At 43.3% G+C, this 17670-nt stretch overlaps 1 protein-coding gene across 1 annotated transcript; it reads right to left on the minus strand.

The window, feature by feature from the left end:
* Nucleotides 1–10670: 10670 nt before the first annotated feature.
* Nucleotides 10671–14863, minus strand: LOC124707425 (B2 protein-like). The gene is made up of 6 exons (XM_047239079.1): nucleotides 14720–14863; nucleotides 12775–13384; nucleotides 12566–12666; nucleotides 11518–11601; nucleotides 11329–11439; nucleotides 10671–11139 (listed from the first exon to the last, which is right to left on the minus strand). Exons 2-6 carry the CDS (start codon nucleotides 13367–13369, stop codon nucleotides 11098–11100), a joined length of 933 nt encoding a protein of 310 aa, XP_047095035.1. The 5' UTR covers nucleotides 13370–13384; nucleotides 14720–14863; the 3' UTR covers nucleotides 10671–11097.
* Between the last annotated feature and the right edge of the window lie 2807 nt (nucleotides 14864–17670).

The following is a 17670-nucleotide window of genomic DNA, read 5'->3' on the forward strand; positions in this document are numbered from 1 at the left end:
GAGCACTCAACCATGTCCGCATAGTTCACGAACCGTAGGGTGACACACTTAAAGTTGGATGTTGAAATGGTAGTACTTGAATATGGAATGGAGTTCGAATATTTGTTCGGAGTCCCGGATGAGATCCCGGACATCACGAGGAGTTCCGAATGGTCCGGAGAATAAGATTCATATATAGGATGTCATTTTATGTGAATTAAAATGTCGCGGAAGGTTCTATGGAAGGTTCTAGAAGGTTCTAGAAAAGTCCGGAAGAAACCACCAAGGAAGGTGGAGTCCACATGGGACTCCACCTCCATGGCCGGCCAACCCTAGTGGGGGAGGAGTCCCAAGTGGACTCCCCCTTAGGGGGCCGGCCACCCCCATATGGGAGGTGGAACTCCCACCTTTGGTGGGAGTCCTAGCTTGGCTAGGTTTCCCCTCCTTATGGAAGGTTTTTTGTTCGGGTCTTATTCGAAGACTTGGAGACCAACTCTTGGGGATCCACCTATATAATGAGGGGCCAAGGGAGGGGGCCGGCCACCCCAAGACCACAAGCTGGCCGCCCCCTTGAAGTGGCCGGCCACCCCCTCCCAAACCCTAGCCGCCCCCTCTCCTCCATATCTCCCGCGTAGCTTTAGCGAAGCTCCGCCGGAGTTCTCCACCGCCACCGACACCACGCCGTCGTGCTTGTCGGATTCAAGAGGAGCTACTACTTCCGCTGCCCGCTGGAACGGGAGGTGGACGTCGTCTTCATCAACAACCGAACGTGTGACCGAGTACGGAGGTGCTTGCCCGTTCGTGGCGCCGGAACCGATCGTGATCAAGATCTTCTACGCGCTTTTGCAAGCGGCAAGTGAACGTCTACCGCAGCAACAAGAGCCTCATCTTGTAGGCTTTGGAATCTCTTCAAGGGTGAGACTCGATACCCCCTCGTTGCTACCGTCTTCTAGATTGCATCTTGGCTTGGATTGCGTGTTCGCGGTAGGAAAATTTTTGTTTTCTATGCAACGTTATCCTACGGTGGTATCGAGCCGTGTCTATGCATAGATGGTTGCACGAGTAGAACACAATGGTTTTGTGGGCGTTGATGCTCTTGTTATCTTTAGTTGAGTACTTTGCATCTTTATGGCATAGTGGGATGAAGCGGCTCGGACTAACTTTACATGACCGCGTTCATGAGACTTGTTCCTCGTTCGACATGCAACTTGTATTGCATAAGAGGCTTTGCGGGTGTCTGTCTCTCCTACTATAGTAAAGATTCAATTTACTCTTCCATTGACAACATTAGTATCAACGTTGTGGTTCATGTTCGTAGGTAGATTAGATTTCTCTCGAAAACCCTAAACCACGTAAAATATGCAAACCAAATTAGAGACGTCTAACTTGTTTTTACAGGGTTTGGTGATGTGATATGGCCATAATATGATGATGAATATGTATGAGATGATCATTATTGTATTGTGGCAACCGGCAGGAGCCTTATGGTTGTCTTTAAATTTCATGTTGAGTAGTTTTTCAAAGTAGTTGTAATAGTTGCTACATGGAGGACAATCATGGAGACGGCGCCATTGACCTTGACGCTACGCCGACGATGATGGAGATCATGCCCGAAGATGATGGAGATCATGTCCGTGCTTTGGAGATGAAAATCAAAGGCGCAAAAACAAAAGGGCCATATCATATCACATATGAACTGCATGTGATGTTAATCCTTTTATGCATCTTATTTTGCTTAGATCGCGACGGAAGCATTATAAGATGATCCCTCACTAAAATTTCAAGATAGTAAAGTGTTCATCCTTAGTAGCACCGTTATCAAGTCTTGTCGTTTCGAAGCATCTCGTGATGATCGGGTGTGATAGATTCAATAAGTACATACAACGGGTGCAAGACAGTTTTGCACATGCGGATACTAAGGTGGCCTTGACGAGCCTAGCATGTACAGACATGGTCTCGGAACACATGATACCGAAAGGTAGAGCATGAATCATATGGTTGATATGATGAACACTTTGAGTGTTCGCCATTGAAATCACACCTTTTCTCGTGATGATCGGGTTTAGGTGCGGTAGATTTGGTTCGTGTGATCACTAAGACAATGCGAGGGATATTGTTTTGAGTGGGAGTTCACCTAGGTTTTTAATTATGTTGAATTAAAATTTGAACTCAATTTGTCATAAACTTAGTCTAAACTTTTGCAAATATGTGTTGTAGAGATGGCGTCCCCAATCAATTTTAACCAGTTCCTAGAGAAAGAAAAGCTTAAGAACAACGGTAGCAACTTCACCGACTGGTTCCGTCATGTGAGGATCTTCCTCTCTGGTGGAAATCTGCAATATGTGCTTGATGCACCGCTAGGTGACCCTCCTGCAGAAACTGAAACCGATGAAGTAAAAGCTGTTTACGAGACTCGGAAAACTCGGTACTCTCAAGTTTAGTGTGCCATACTGTGCAGTCTGGAATCCGATCTTCAAAAACGTTTTGAGCACCACGATCCTCATGAGTTGATGAATGAGCTGAAAGCTATATTCGAGACTCATGCGGCCGTGGAATGCTATGAAGCATCGAAACAATTCTTCGACTGCATGATGGAAGAAGGCAGCTCCGTTAGTGAGCACATGCTCGCCATGACCGGGCATGCGAAGAAACTCGGTGACTTGGGAATAGTGATTCCTAACGGATCGGGGATTAATCGTGTCCTTCAATCACCGCCACCAAGTTACAAGAACTTTGTGATGAACTACAATATGCGTAACATGAACAAGGAGTTACTCGAACTCTTTGGCATGCTAAAAGCTGCTGAGATTGAGATCAAGAAAGAGCACCAAGTGTTGATGGTCAACAAGACCACCGGTTTCAAGAAACGAGGGCAAGTCTAAGGGAAAATTCAAGAAGGGTGGCAAGAAAGCTGCCACACCTCCCGTGAAACCTAAGAACGGCCCTAAGCTTGATGCTTGAGTGCTATTACTCGCAAGGAGAAGGGACACCGGAAGCGTAATTGCTCCAAGTATCCGGCTGATCCGAAGAGCGGCCTTGTCAAGAAGAAGAAAGAAGGTATATCTGATATACATGTTATAGATGTTCATTTCACTAGTTCTCGTTCTAGTACCTGGGTATTTGATACTGGTTCGGTTGCTCATATTTGTAACTCGAAACAGGAACTAAAGAATAAACGACAACTGCTGAAAGATGAAGTGATGATGCGCGTTGGAAACGGATCCATGGTCAATGTGATCGCAGTCGGCACACTTCCTCTACATCTACCTTCGGGATTAGTTTTAAGCCTAAATAATTGTTATTATGTACCTGCGTTGAGCATGAACATTATATCTAGATCTTGTTTAATGCAAGACGGTTATTCATTCAAGTCTGAGAATAATGGTTGTTCTATTTTTATGAATAATATCTTTTATGGTCGAGCACCACAAAAGAATGGCTTATTTCTGTTAGATCTCGATAGTAGTGATACACATATACATAACATTGATGCTAAGCGAATTAAAATGAATGATAATTCTACTTATATGTGGCACTGTCGTCTTGGTCATATTGGAGTGAAACGCATGAAGAAACTCCATACTAATGGATTACTTGAATCACTTGACTTTGAGTCACTTGATAGATGCGAAGCATGTCTAATGGGAAAAATGACAAAGACTCCATTTTCTGGTATGATGGAGCGAGCTACCGACTTATTGGAAATCATACATACCGATGTGTGCGGACCAATGAGTGTAGCATCGCGCGGTGGTTATCGTTATGTTCTAACCTTCACGGATGATCTGAGTAGATATGGGTATATCTATTTCATGAAACATAAATCCGAAACTTTCGAGAAGTTTAAGGAATTCCAAAGTGAAGTAGAAAATCAACGTAACAAGAAGATCAAATTTTTACGATCTGATCGTGGAGGTGAATATCTGAGTTATGAGTTTGGCATGCATTTAAAGAAATGCGGAATACTTTCACAATTGACACCGCCAGGAACACCACAACGAAACGGTGTGTCCGAACGTCGTAATCGAACTCTCTTAGATATGGTTCGTTCTATGATGTCTCTTACCGATTTGCCGTTATCATTTTGGAGTTATGCATTAGAGACAGCCGCATTCACTTTAAATAGAGCACCATCAAAATCCGTAGAAACGACACCGTATGAATTATGGTTTAATAAGAAACCTAAGCTGTCGTTCCTGAAAATTTGGGGTTGCGAAGCCTATGTAAAGAAGTTACAACCGGACAAGCTAGAACCCAAAGCGGAGAAATGCGTCTTCATAGGATACCCTAAGGAAACTATAGGGTATACTTTCTATCACAAATCCGAAGGCAAAATATTTGTTGCTAAGAACGCAACCTTTCTTGAGAAAGAATTTCTCACTAAAGAAGTGATCTGGAAGAAAAGTAGAACTCGATGAGATTGATGAATCTATACTCGTTGATCGAGTAGCGCGATGACCGGAAGTTGTACTCGTACCGCCTACACCGGCAACAGAGGAAGCTAATGATAATGATCATGAAACTTCGAACGAGGGAACTACTGAACCTCGCAGATCGACAAGGGAACGTACCACTCCTGATTGGTATGATCCTTGTCTAAATGTCATGATTGTGGATAACAATGATGAGGACCCTACGACGTATGAAGAAGCGATGATGAGCCCAGATTCCAACAAATGGCAAGAAGCCATGAAATCCGAAATGGGATCCATGTATGATAACAAAGTATGGACTTTGGTAGACTTACCTGATAGCTGCAAGGTCTGTCGAGAATAAATGGATCTTCAAGAGAAAAACAGATATTGATGGTAATATTACTGTCTATAAAGCTCGACTTGTCGCAAAGGGTTTCCGACAAATTCAAGGAGTTGACTACGATGAGACTTTCTCACCTGTAGCGAAGCTAAAATTTGTGAGGATTTTGTTAGCAATAGCTGCATTTTTCGATTATGAGATTTGGCAGATGGATGTCAAAACGGCGTTCCTTAATGGAGACATTGAGGAAGAGTTGTATATGGTACAACCCAAAGGTTTTGTCGATCCTAAAAATGCCGACAAAGTATGCAAACTTCAGCGTTCAATCTATGGACCGAAGCAAGCATCGAGAAGTTGGAACCGACGCTTTGATAAGGTGATCAAAGACTTCGGGTTTATACGGTGTCATGGAGAGGCCTGTATTTACAAGAAAGTGAGTGGGAGCTCGTAGCATTCCTAATATTATATGTAGATGACATATTATTGATTGGGAATGATATAGAACTATTAAGCAGTGTTAAAGGTTATTTGAATAATAGTTTTTCAATGAAAGACCTTGGTGAAGCATCGTATATATTAGGCATCAAGATTTATAGAGATAGATCAAGACGCCTAATAGGGCTGTCACAAAGTACATATCTGGACAAGATTCTAAAGAAGTTTAGAATGGACGAAAGTAAGAAAGGGTTCTTACCTATGTTACCAGGCAAGGTCTTGAGTAAAACTCAAGGACCGGCTACGGCAGAAGAAAGAGAAAGGATGAGTAATATCCCCTATGCCTCGGCAGTAGGGATCTATCATGTATGCCATGCTATGTACTAGACCGGATATAGCACATGCTCGTTAGTTTGACTAGCGAGATATCAAAGTGATCCAGGGAATGGAACACCGGACAGCGGTCAAGAATATCCTGAAGTACTTGAAAAGAACTAAGGATATGTTTCTTTGTTATGGAGGTGACCAAGAGCTCGTTGTAAATGGTTACACCGATGCAAGTTGGAACACCGATCCCGATGACTCTAAGTCACGGTCCGGGTACGTGTTTATATTGAATGGTGCTGCAAGTAGTCGGGCAAGCTCGAAGCAGAGTGCACGGTGGCGAAGTCTTCAACAGAATCGGAGTACATAGCGGCTTCGGAGGCTTCATCGAAGCGGTATGGATGAAGAGGTTCATTGTAGAGCTCGGTGTGGTTCCTAGTGCATTGGACCCATTAATCATTTACTCGTGAAAACATGGGTGCCATCGCCAATGCACAAGAGCCAAGGTCACACAAGAGGCTGAAGCATATCAAGGCTGTGTTACCACTCGATTCGCGAGTACATCGAAGATGGAGAAGTAAAGATTTGCAAAGTACACACCGATCCGAATGTAGCGGATCCGTTGACTAAAGCTCTCCCTAGGGCAAAGCATGACCAACACCGAATGCCATGGGTGTTAGGTATATTACAATGTAATCTAGATTATTGACTCTAGTGCAAGTGGGAGATCGAAGGAGATATGCCCTAGAGGCAATAATAAAGTGGTTATTATTTATATCTTTATATTTATGATAAATGTTTATATATCATGCTATAATTGTATTAACCGAAACATTAGTACATGTGTGATATGTAGACAACAAAGAAGTCCCTAGTATGCCTCTTAAACTAGCTTGTTGATTAATGGATGATTAGTTTCATAATCATGAACATTGGATGTTATTAATAACAAGGTTATATCATTGTATGAATGATGTAATGGATACACCCAAATTAAGCGTAGCATAAGATCTCGTCATTAAGTTATTTGCTATAAGCTTTCGATACATAGTTACCTAGTCCTTATGACCATGAGATCATATAAATCACTTATACCTGGAAAGGTACTTTGATTACATCAAACACCACTCGCGTAAATGGGTGGCTATAAAGGTGGGATTAAGTATTCGGAAAGTATGAGTTGAGGCATATGGATCAACGATGGGATTTGTCCATCCCGATGACTGGATAGATATACTCCGGGCCCTCTCGGTGGAATGTCGTCTAATGTCTTGCAAGCATATGAATAAGTTCATAAGAGACCACATACCACGGTACGAGTAAAGAGTACTTGTCAGGAGACGAGGTTGAACAAGGTATGGAGTGATACCGAAGATCAAACCTCGGACAAGTAAAATATCGCGTGACAAAGGGAATTGGTATTGTATGTGAATGGTTTATTCGATCACTAAAGTCATCGTTGAATATGTGGGAGTCATTATGGATCTCCAGATCCCGCTATTGGTTATTGGTCGGAGTGAGCACTCAACCATGTCCGCATAGTTCACGAACCGTAGGGTGACACACTTAAAGTTGGATGTTGAAATGGTAGTACTTGAATATGGAATGGAGTTCGAATATTTGTTCGGAGTCCCGGATGAGATCCCGGACATCACGAGGAGTTCCGGAATGGTCCGGAGAATAAGATTCATATATAGGATGTCATTTTATGTGAATTAAAATGTCGCGGAAGGTTCTATGGAAGGTTCTAGAAAAGTCCGGAAGAAACCACCAAGGAAGGTGGAGTCCACATGGGACTCCACCTCCATGGCCGGCCAACCCTAGTGGGGGAGGAGTCCCAAGTGGACTCCCCTTAGGGGGCCGGCCACCCCCATATGGGAGGTGGAACTCCCACCTTTGGTGGGAGTCCTAGCTTGGCTAGGTTTCCCTCCTTATGGAAGGTTTTTTGTTCGGGTCTTATTCGAAGACTTGGAGACCAACTCTTGGGGATCCACCTATATAATGAGGGGCCAAGGGAGGGGGCCGGCCACCCCAAGACCACAAGCTGGCCGCCCCCCTTGAAGTGGCCGGCCAGCCCCTCCCAAACCCTAGCCACCCCCTCTCCTCCATATCTCCCGCGTAGCTTTAGCGAAGCTCCGCCGGAGTTCTCCACCGCCACCGACACCACGCCGTCGTGCTGTCGGATTCAAGAGGAGCTACTACTTCCGCTGCCCGCCTGGAACGGGAGGTGGACGTCGTCTTCATCAACAACCGAACGTGTGACCGAGTACGGAGGTGCCGCCCGTTCGTGGCGCCGGAACCGATCGTGATCAAGATCTTCTACGCGCTTTTGCAAGCGGCAAGTGAACGTCTACCGCAGCAACAAGAGCCTCATCTTGTAGGCTTTGGAATCTCTTCAAGGGTGAGACTCGATACCCCCTCGTTGCTACCGTCTTCTAGATTGCATCTTGGCTTGGATTGCGTGTTCGCGGTAGGAAAATTTTTGTTTTCTATGCAACATTATCCTACATTTAGAAGTCTCGGAAGCTCCAAAAACATTCTACCATGTACTCCCTTGGTCTGTGTTTGTAATACCCCTGACCAACAAAATATGAAACGTTTGCCATAAAAAGGTATGTTGTAGATTTTTTTCAAATAAGATAACCATGATATAGTCAAAATTTTAGGAGGCCTTAAACCTTTGATAGTGAGGAGCACATTTAGGTTTATATCTCTACTTGATTTCATAGAAAATTATTCTCAAATATAGCTGCACGAAAAGACAAATATAGTGATCTAAATTAGCAATCATAGTAGATGAAACTAGGGCCGGCGTGAATAGGAAGTTAGAGCTATGGAAGCAAAATTTGGAGTCAAAGGGGTTTAGACTTAGCAGGACCAAGACCGAGTACATGCGATGCGACTTTAGTGGTGTTGGTGGCGAAGACGGAGATATCAGTTTAGAAGGAAAGATAGTGCCCAAGTGAGACACCTTCCGTTACTTGGGATCAATGTTGCAAAGCAATGGTGATATCGATGAGGATGTTTGCCATAGGATCAATGCAGGGTTGATGAAGTGGAGGCAGGCATCTGGTATCCTATGTGACAAGAAGATCCCACAAAAGCTAAAAGGTAAGTTCTATAGGACTGCTGTCAGACCGGCGATGCTTTATGGGGCAGAATGTTAGCCCACTAAAAGACAACATATCCAATAAATGAGTGTCGCGGAGATGTGCATGCTGCGTTGGATGTGCGGCCATACAAGAAGGGACTGGATTAGGAACGAGGTTATTCGTGATAGGCTAGGGGTGGCACCGATCGATGAGAAGCTAGTCCAACACCGACTAAGGTGGTTTGGGCATATCCAGCGAAGGCCTCCAAAAGCTCGTGTTAACAGTGGAACTCCAAAGAGTATGGAGGAATCTAGAAGGGGTAGAGGACGACCAAAGTTGACGTGGGCGGAGGCGATAAAAAGAAACCCGAGGGATTGGAATGTACCTAAAGTCTTGGCTCTTGATAGGACTGTATGGAGATCAACGATCCATGTGCCGGAACCTTAGTCACTCGCTGCTTTTCTCTTTCCTTTTTTCCCTTTTTTCCTTCTTTTTCTTTTTTCTTTTTCTTTATGTCTCCTTGTTTTGGTTCTCTTTTTTGTTGGATTTCATATCTAGCCTACCCCAAATTGCTTGGGAAAAAGGCTTTGATGTTGTTGTTGTACTTAGAAGATAAAACCATTTACCATGAATTTCAATTATCTAAAATGTTTTTTAGTGAACTTGTTATAGCTTTAGTGATACATCATACTGTTTACAGCGATAGATATTACACCATGCATTACAAGGAGCCACAAATGACTTCCTGCACCTAGAAGCTAAAGCAAAGCAAGCGAGGTTATGGGCCTCACTATTGGAATTCCGTCCTTCATGAACGAAAATCACTTGATCAAACTCACTGATCTGGTATTCATTTCATTCATAATATTGTCATAGGCGCGTCCAAAGTCTAGTTGATATCATATAGCTCCGGCTTGCAATGACAATCAATCTACAGACGCCGAAGGGTAAGGTAAGGTACCACTTGATCAAACTCACTGATCTGGTAGGGAACCTTGGTTTTGCTACGGGGGAGCTCTTAACATGCCTATATGTGAAACAATTATGTCCAAGAGAAACCTTGGTACTCCCTTCGATCCATATTAATTGACTTCAATATGGATGTATCTAGAACTAAAATGTGTCTAGATATATCCATATTAGAGTCAATTAATATGAACCGGAGGGAGTACTAGTTTTCCGTTTTTGAAACTTGTAACACTGTAGGCCCATATTTTTCTTGAGCCTTGGGGAGTCGCTCTTCTTGCCCCAGCCCAGGACCAGCTAGTCCACCATATGGCAGACCTTTGCTAATGCTTTGCAAAATCCGTTTCGAAAATAACATCAGTTGAGCTCAATATTACAAGAGATTTTAACTACAACATGGCCTCATATAAAAAAAACTACATGACCTCAAAACATAATATTTTAGGTGATGTCACAGAGAGCACTTGAACTGATACAATGTCACTATGTATTCTGTTCACGCATTAATGAAGTGTTTGGTGTATCTACAACACAACCTTGATCTACTTTTTTTTACATGACCTTGATCTACCTTTTGATACAAACAATTCAGCTCACCAACTTTCAGCAGATATTCAGCAGGCCATTTCAGTACCTACATCACCCAAATTAAGCCCTGCCAATATTGGCTGACCGTTTTTTTGGCATAGGAATCAGCCGCCCACAGTTTGCCCGCAAATTGGCCTGAAATACACCGTGTGTGGCCAGTGTAGGCCGAGCTAGCCAATTATTTGGTCTCCAACCAAACTCAACTAAAGAGTCATCGGCTTGCAAACTTTTGGCAAGGCCTCCAGACTATGCAAAAGAATCGAGGCCGGGGGGTGTCGTCCATCAGGGCCCCCCCCGCCTTACAAATGGGCCGTCCCCTGCAGCAGTACCTTGACCAACTCCAGGCCCAATAGAAGCAAGCCCTACGGCCAATCCAGCAGCAAGCTTTGGCATAAAGACCAAACAGACCCTAAATTGCCCTATGCTACATGGCCAAACCTGAACAAAATGTGTATTTAAGACTCAGCACCAAGTCCATCGGCAGCCAAAGCATTTACATGGCGTAAACACAGAACACTGGGTAGAGAAAAATAGCAGCAACAAGTCAAAATGCAAGGTTTCAATTTTCACCACTGGCAGTACGGAAGCAGCATCAAGTCAAATGCAAAGGTTTTAACTTCCAAGGTACAACACAGATAAACTCCAGCATCAACCGCCCTTACTTTAGGGCATCATGATGCAGATGCATTACAGTAACCACATCTTTCGGGGTTCCCCGTTGGGTAGACTGCAACTACAATACATAAATAGGAAAACATACACTTCACCAAGATTAGGGACGGCACGACACAGACAGGCGCACATCTTAGAGGCCTTCGAAGCACCAGGTCCTTTCTGGGGGAAATGCAAACAACAACAGCTTGCGCTTCATGAACGAGAGGACATCACGAACCATCTTCCACAAGATTACAGGGATGATATTTACTAAAACCACAAGGCAACCACCTCTGCAGCAAACTCAGACATCGTCTGACTTGCACAGGTCTAGCAGTGACAGTGTCTGCAAAATTGAGAGAAAGAGTGTTCAGTTCTAGTGATCACATTGGAAATGAACCTTATAAACATGATAATGCATATACAAGTATGATTAAACCCTGCCTCGTGCTTCTACAGTTCCTTTGTAGGTAGGAGCTGTGATTGCATGGCTGAATACTAAATTAAGAACAAGCAGCCAGGACAAGGCATATACCTCTGCTATGGAGAGCTCAAGGCGAAATTTAGGACCATCATAGTGGTGCAACACTGGCCTAAAAGCATCCTCTTCCAAAGCTTTGCAAAGCTTTCTAATGCGAATCCTCACCTGATACAGTTGATGATGTCAGAGCATGAAAATCCAAATCCCAAAGTCCCACTGACATATGTCAAATTGAGTAATTACCTGTGCTGGGAATCTGGATTCACCTTTACACTTTTTATCTTCCCAAGCGGTGGGATCAATGTTGGATCCTCCAAAACTAGCAGCCTATCACAAAGAAAATCTGGTTAGAACACTGAAAGACAATCACTATAACCTATAAGATTTCAATCAAGACTACATTTCAAAATGGAACTTCATGAACAAGGTACACACTGGCGGACCATGGCTGCCACTCAAGGCAGGGCCAGTTGAGGTAGACTGGGCCAATTATTGTTGATAAATCAATACTTAATGAACCTGATGGCTAAAAATAATTTGCTAATACTGTTTTTCAGTTAGCAAAGACTAGGCCATAGCCTGGTTTGGTGCCCAAGAGGGTCCGCCGGTGAAGGGAAGGGCCACAAAAACACATTTGGCTAATAGTATTTCCATCACAAGGATCACATAGATTATTAGGTTATATATATAAGAATGCTGTTCAAAAAGGCAAACAACTTCATGATAATTGGTAAATAATAGTTCAAGCAGTATGATTCCCTAAAGCAGCCTAAGAAAGAAACTGCTACATCACTGCAATAACCCGTACAGAACAAAGTGTAAGAATGTCCCACAAATGTTGCCGAGACACGTACAACAGGTTATATATATAAGAATAGTAATACTAATACGTAACAACTCTAGTAATTCTAAGTACTAACTGAAATGGCCCTAAGGATCGCTATGCATCCACACAAAGTGGACACAGTCTACAAAAGTGATATTCGTGAAAGTCATGTTTCTTGGTTAGATATTGTAGAGTATCTAGATCACCAGAATTACCATTTCTATTTAATGTTGTTACAAGAAAATACACATGCAAAGAACAAAAGGAAAAAAAACGAAGAGAACACACGATAATTGAATTTATTACTTTGTTGCATATTGATCTCTAAGCTGCACACATGCGCATCAAGTGATATAAGCATTTAAGTAGGGAAAATGAAACCATTTAAATATCTTCATGAAGAGGCTTGCAGGTTTGTTCAAATAAGGGGGCTTGTGCATATAAGAAAATCAAATAATCACACACCTCAAACACCCCATGGAGCTGGTGGGTGGTGTAGTTGTAGAGGAAAAGAGGTAGACCAGGAGTAATCGCCCGGACTGAATCACGATATCTTGCTGGCAAACCTGCATAACAGTAACAAATCTTGAGAGGCCATATAAAGAAGTAGCTTATATGATCTTTGTTTTAAATGATAACTGAAAAGGAAATTGTGTAGTAGCAGTAGCACATACCAAAAAGCTGCCTCTTGAGATCCTCCTGCATGGTATCATTGTTGCAGACAAAGATGTATCCACCAAGAACTTCATTCCTTGGCAGCATCTCGCTTGTTGGCAATGTCTTGAAGCGCTTGTCGACAGAGTTGTTGTTGCTGTTGCTTCCGTTATTGTTGTTACTACCATTGTGTTTGCCATTTGCCTCTTTCCCATTTATGTTATTCGAATATTTGTTGACCCCAGCATTCATCTTGAATGAATTGACATTACCATTGTTTCCCTTGGGGTACATCTGATTCATGTTGTAGGGCATGTTGCGGAAAGGGTACTTCATGGCAGCCTCGTTCATCTTGATATCATTCATCTTAAAATCTAAGTTCATGAGGCCAAGATTGAGGTGGTCGATCTTGCTGTCATCTTGGTGGTAGGGTAGCCTATCCCACTGCTTCATCTCAGGGACAGCGTTCATCCGCGCATAGTCAAAGTCATTCATCCTCTCAGCCTTTGACTTTGTGATCTCAGCCAACTTTGATGTCATCAGAGACCATTGACGGTCCTCCATCACCTTGGACTGCCCACGGAACTCATCTCCAAGATGCCACAAGTTGTCCATAGCTCAGTTCAAGCTCTGCACGTTTTACAAGAATAACATAAATCAGGTCACAAGCATATGCTAGTAGGATACCTTGTTTTCCAAACTAAATGCACCACAAGACATAATGAGATTGCAGCACCATATCTCTCATACAATACACTTTGCAATTAAGAAATTTATAGAAGCTGCTATTTAACTTCAGGATCGACTAGACCACAACTTCAACAAAGGAAATGCCAAGATAAAAAAATATTTACAACTCAGACTAGGTGAGTCATGATAGACCAAGCCAAAGCAAATCCTTGGATTGATAATTTATGGGCAATCATCAAGACCGTCCAGTTTCGACACCAACATAAGCTCTCAAATGTACCTCTCCCCCTTCCATTTCCGTCCTGTCCCATTTGTTATTGTGCTGCTCTCACAACTACAACTCCCTCTTCTCGCTTTCTGCTCACGTGCTAGTCCATCGTTTCAACTACTCCCTCCGATCCGTAGTAAGTGTTGGTGATTTAGTAGAACTTCAGTACAAAGTTGTACAAAACCACTAACACTTGTTATGGACCAGATGAAGTAGATCATACCAAGTTCAATACCAGAACAAATGGAAATAACACTGACCCTATTCATGTTCATGACAACTGTCTACTGCAACCAAGCTTTCTATTACGACAAATCAATCTTCCAACCGCGCAAAATTAATTGTCTATATACGGATACGGAGGTATGTAGACATATTTTAGTTACAGTTAATTGTCTATATACGGATACTGAGGTATGTAGACATATTTTAGTTACAGATACATCCGTATCTAGAAAATGTTGAGCGGATTTTTTTTTTGTGACAGAGGGAGTACTAATTTGGTACTCCTAAGTGAATTCGTCACCAGAAAAATCCTCAATCACAACTTCAGCTAGATCTATCGGAGCTCTAAACGACTCAACCCAATTTCACGGAGCACCAATCCCCAATCCCAGATCTGCCACCCCATCCCTCCTACCTCGCCTCGTAGCGGGCCTAGGCGGCAGCCAGCGACAGCACGGAGTCCACGAAGGGTGGCTCCGGCGCGCGACACCTAGGGAGGACGGCCGCTCAACGAAAAGCTAACGCACGCGGCTGGAATGATACAACGGCCGCGGCAAAACCCGTCCCCCAACGCCCGAGACCGTGCCGCGGCCGGGGGACGGCAACGCGCGAGGCGAGGAATGGAGGAACGGCAGCGCATCGGTCGCTACGAAATGGAGATGAAAACCAAGGCAAATCTGGCGGAACCACCCTCACGACCGCGTCGAAATCGACGGGCGAAACACCGGCGAGATCGCACTGCGGAGGGTGGAATCCTGAGATAGCAGAAGAGGATCCCATACCTGGCTCGATCCGGCGACGAATTCCGCCGGGGAGGTGGCCGGATTTGGGGGAGCGCTGCGAGAGAGGAGAGGAGACTTGGCTGGGCTGGCTTGGCTCCCACTTCGCTGCGCCCAGTCCACCGGTCAGAGGGATACAGATGCAGAGGGGGAAGGGAGGTGAGCTGTCCTGATGGAATTTATAGAGAGTGGTGGCGAAAGGGGGCACCGGGGTGCGGGGTATTTACGTGGTGTGCCACTGGTGGGGCTGGGGAGTCATTTGTTTGCTTTGGTTGGTGGTCGGCCGGACTCGATGGTGGTTGTTTTGGGTGGAGCGAACGTAGTTTGGAGAACTCGGTAGAAAATGCTAGATGTTGTTTGTATGTTGCTAGTGTTGGCTAGAATCTCTTAGAAGACTTAGACCATAGTACTTGGTTTAGATATGTCTGATTTTTTCCCTTTGCAATGAACCCAATATTTGCCGCCTATATAAACGTTCTATGCAACACGTGCTCATGATGGTATGTATTTCACGGCGTCAATGTGCATTTGTCTTGTATAATGGCGGGGGAAACGAGATAGTACATGGTAGGTTGCACAGTTATCCAGATGTCTAGAAACAAACATACGGGCACCGATATAGATAGCGGTACGAGTTTGCCAACATGTACATCATCATCGGATAGATAGATAGAAACATCAATCCGAAGACGTGTACACCAGGAAATATAAATCCCCAAGAAATGAAATCTAAAAGGACGTACTCCGGATGGATAGATAGGTAGATAGGAGAGACATATCATGCATACACGCATTTGCATACTCTGAATTCAGGGGCGGAGCTGGAGAGAACATCTCCCTGATGAACATCTAAGCTTGGAGCCTTTTCTACTTATATTTCTACCTCTCTGTTGCACGTTTTGCTGCCTAACCTGATGCACTACCTCTCATTAAGCTCATAAGTAGTAGTAAAAAAAATTCTTACCCTGATGCGTGTGCATCAGGGTTAGCCCAAGCAGATCCGCCCCTGTCTGAATTGACACATACGTCGCATCATTTGCGTGGCGGTGCGTCTTTAGTGACGTGTATGAACACACGCTTCTCATATAAGAACAAAAAAGAAGGAGCAAAGTGGTAAGCGGTTCCATTAGTCGGTCGTCTAGAAACAAACACATGTGCACCGTTATCGATAGATAGAAACCTAGCAATACTGACACCATCGTCGGTTAGATAGAAACATCGATGCGAAGGAGTATAGACAACACAACAAAATCTTCAAGCAAAGAAACCAAAAAAAGGAGGTAATCTATCTAGATATATATGAACGTCATAGAACCATTTATGGCTTGTTCGGTGGCAGAGGAGAGGGGAATCTTATTAGCCTTTACGAATGATGTACCTTTGAACATGAAACTTTTTCAATATATGTTATTATTGATGCACGACCAATATGCGAGAATGCCTGAGGTTGTAATGTGGATAATTAAACGTCTTGTTAATTTGGTTGCACAACTCTACCCTCCAGGACGTAAATCTTGATTCTCGATTATGAACATGTAAAATGATTTTGATGAGAACGATGTGCGATTTTGGATCCCCCCCCTCGGCCCGAATCTTTGCCGCTTGTATAAAAGTTATATGCAAAATTTGCTCACGAGGGTGTATATTTCGCGGTATCAATGTGCATGTGTGTGACATGCATGGTAGGTTGCACCGCTATCTAGATGTCTAGAAACAAATACATGCACCGATATGGATAGCGGTAGAAGTTTGTCAGTTTCCAACATGTACATCATCATCAGATAGATAGAAACATCAATCCAAAGAATTGTACGCTAGAAAATAGCCCAAGAAATGAAATCTAAAAGGACGTATTCTGGATGGATAGATAGATAGGAGAGACATATCATACGTCCATTTATGGCACACTCCTGACACATGTCTCGTCCTTCCTGTGGCGGTGCGTTTTTAGTGACGTATATGAGCACGAGTTTCTTGTATGACAACAAAAAAGAAGGAGCAAGGCGGCATGCAGCGCCATTAGTCGGTCGTCTAGGAACAAACATCGGTGCACCGCTGTCTATAGATAGAAATCTAGCAATGCTGACACCATCATCGAAGAGATAGAAACATCGATGCAAGGGAGTATATACAACACAACAAAAACTTCAAGCGAAGAAACCAAACAGACGAACGTAACAGATGGATAGATAGAATGTCATAGACCTATATATGGCTCGGTCCCTTTGACCATGACCCTTTTTCATCTTCGTCTTTTGATCCTTTTAACCATATCGCCCTTCACTGTTTCACCTCTCTTCCTCTTGTTGGAGTTGCCAAATTTACTGTTATCGCCTCGCGTCGCCTCACCGACAAAGAGAAAAAGGATTGAATGAAACAATCCTAAATGATATGGAACAACGGGGAAGACATCTCAAGCTCAATCAAACGGGATCTCCTTTGGCTCCCTCGATTGCCTGGAGCCCTATATAGGAAACGTTGGTTGCTTGGTTGGTAGATCTTCAGGGTGCGAGAATTGTTATCATAGTATCAATGTTGTTAGTGACATTAATCGCTTTTACTAGAACTATTTAATAATATACTGCGTACGCAATGTCACTGGCATATTTAAAGAAATGACACGAAAAAAGTTATTTTCCTCGCTTCATGTTGATTAAATCACGTAGGCAGACATGTATCAACGAGTGTTTGAAGGAAATTTATCAAGTGTGATTTTATAAACATTGTGTACAATAACTAAGTGAAACACAATAAAACATACAACCTCGGTTTCTTTAATACAAAGTACTCCCTCCATCCCAAAATACAAGGCATACAAGATTAGTCAAAAGTCAACATCTTCTAAGTTTGACCAAGTTTAGTTTATATACAAAATTATAAACTTCTAGAATATTTAATCAATGTCAATAGGTTCACCATAAAGTATATTTTCTCAATATCTCTATTAATATTGT

Source organism: Lolium rigidum, chromosome 4, assembly GCF_022539505.1.
Source record: "Lolium rigidum isolate FL_2022 chromosome 4, APGP_CSIRO_Lrig_0.1, whole genome shotgun sequence".
Classification (NCBI taxonomy): domain Eukaryota; kingdom Viridiplantae; phylum Streptophyta; class Magnoliopsida; order Poales; family Poaceae; genus Lolium; species Lolium rigidum.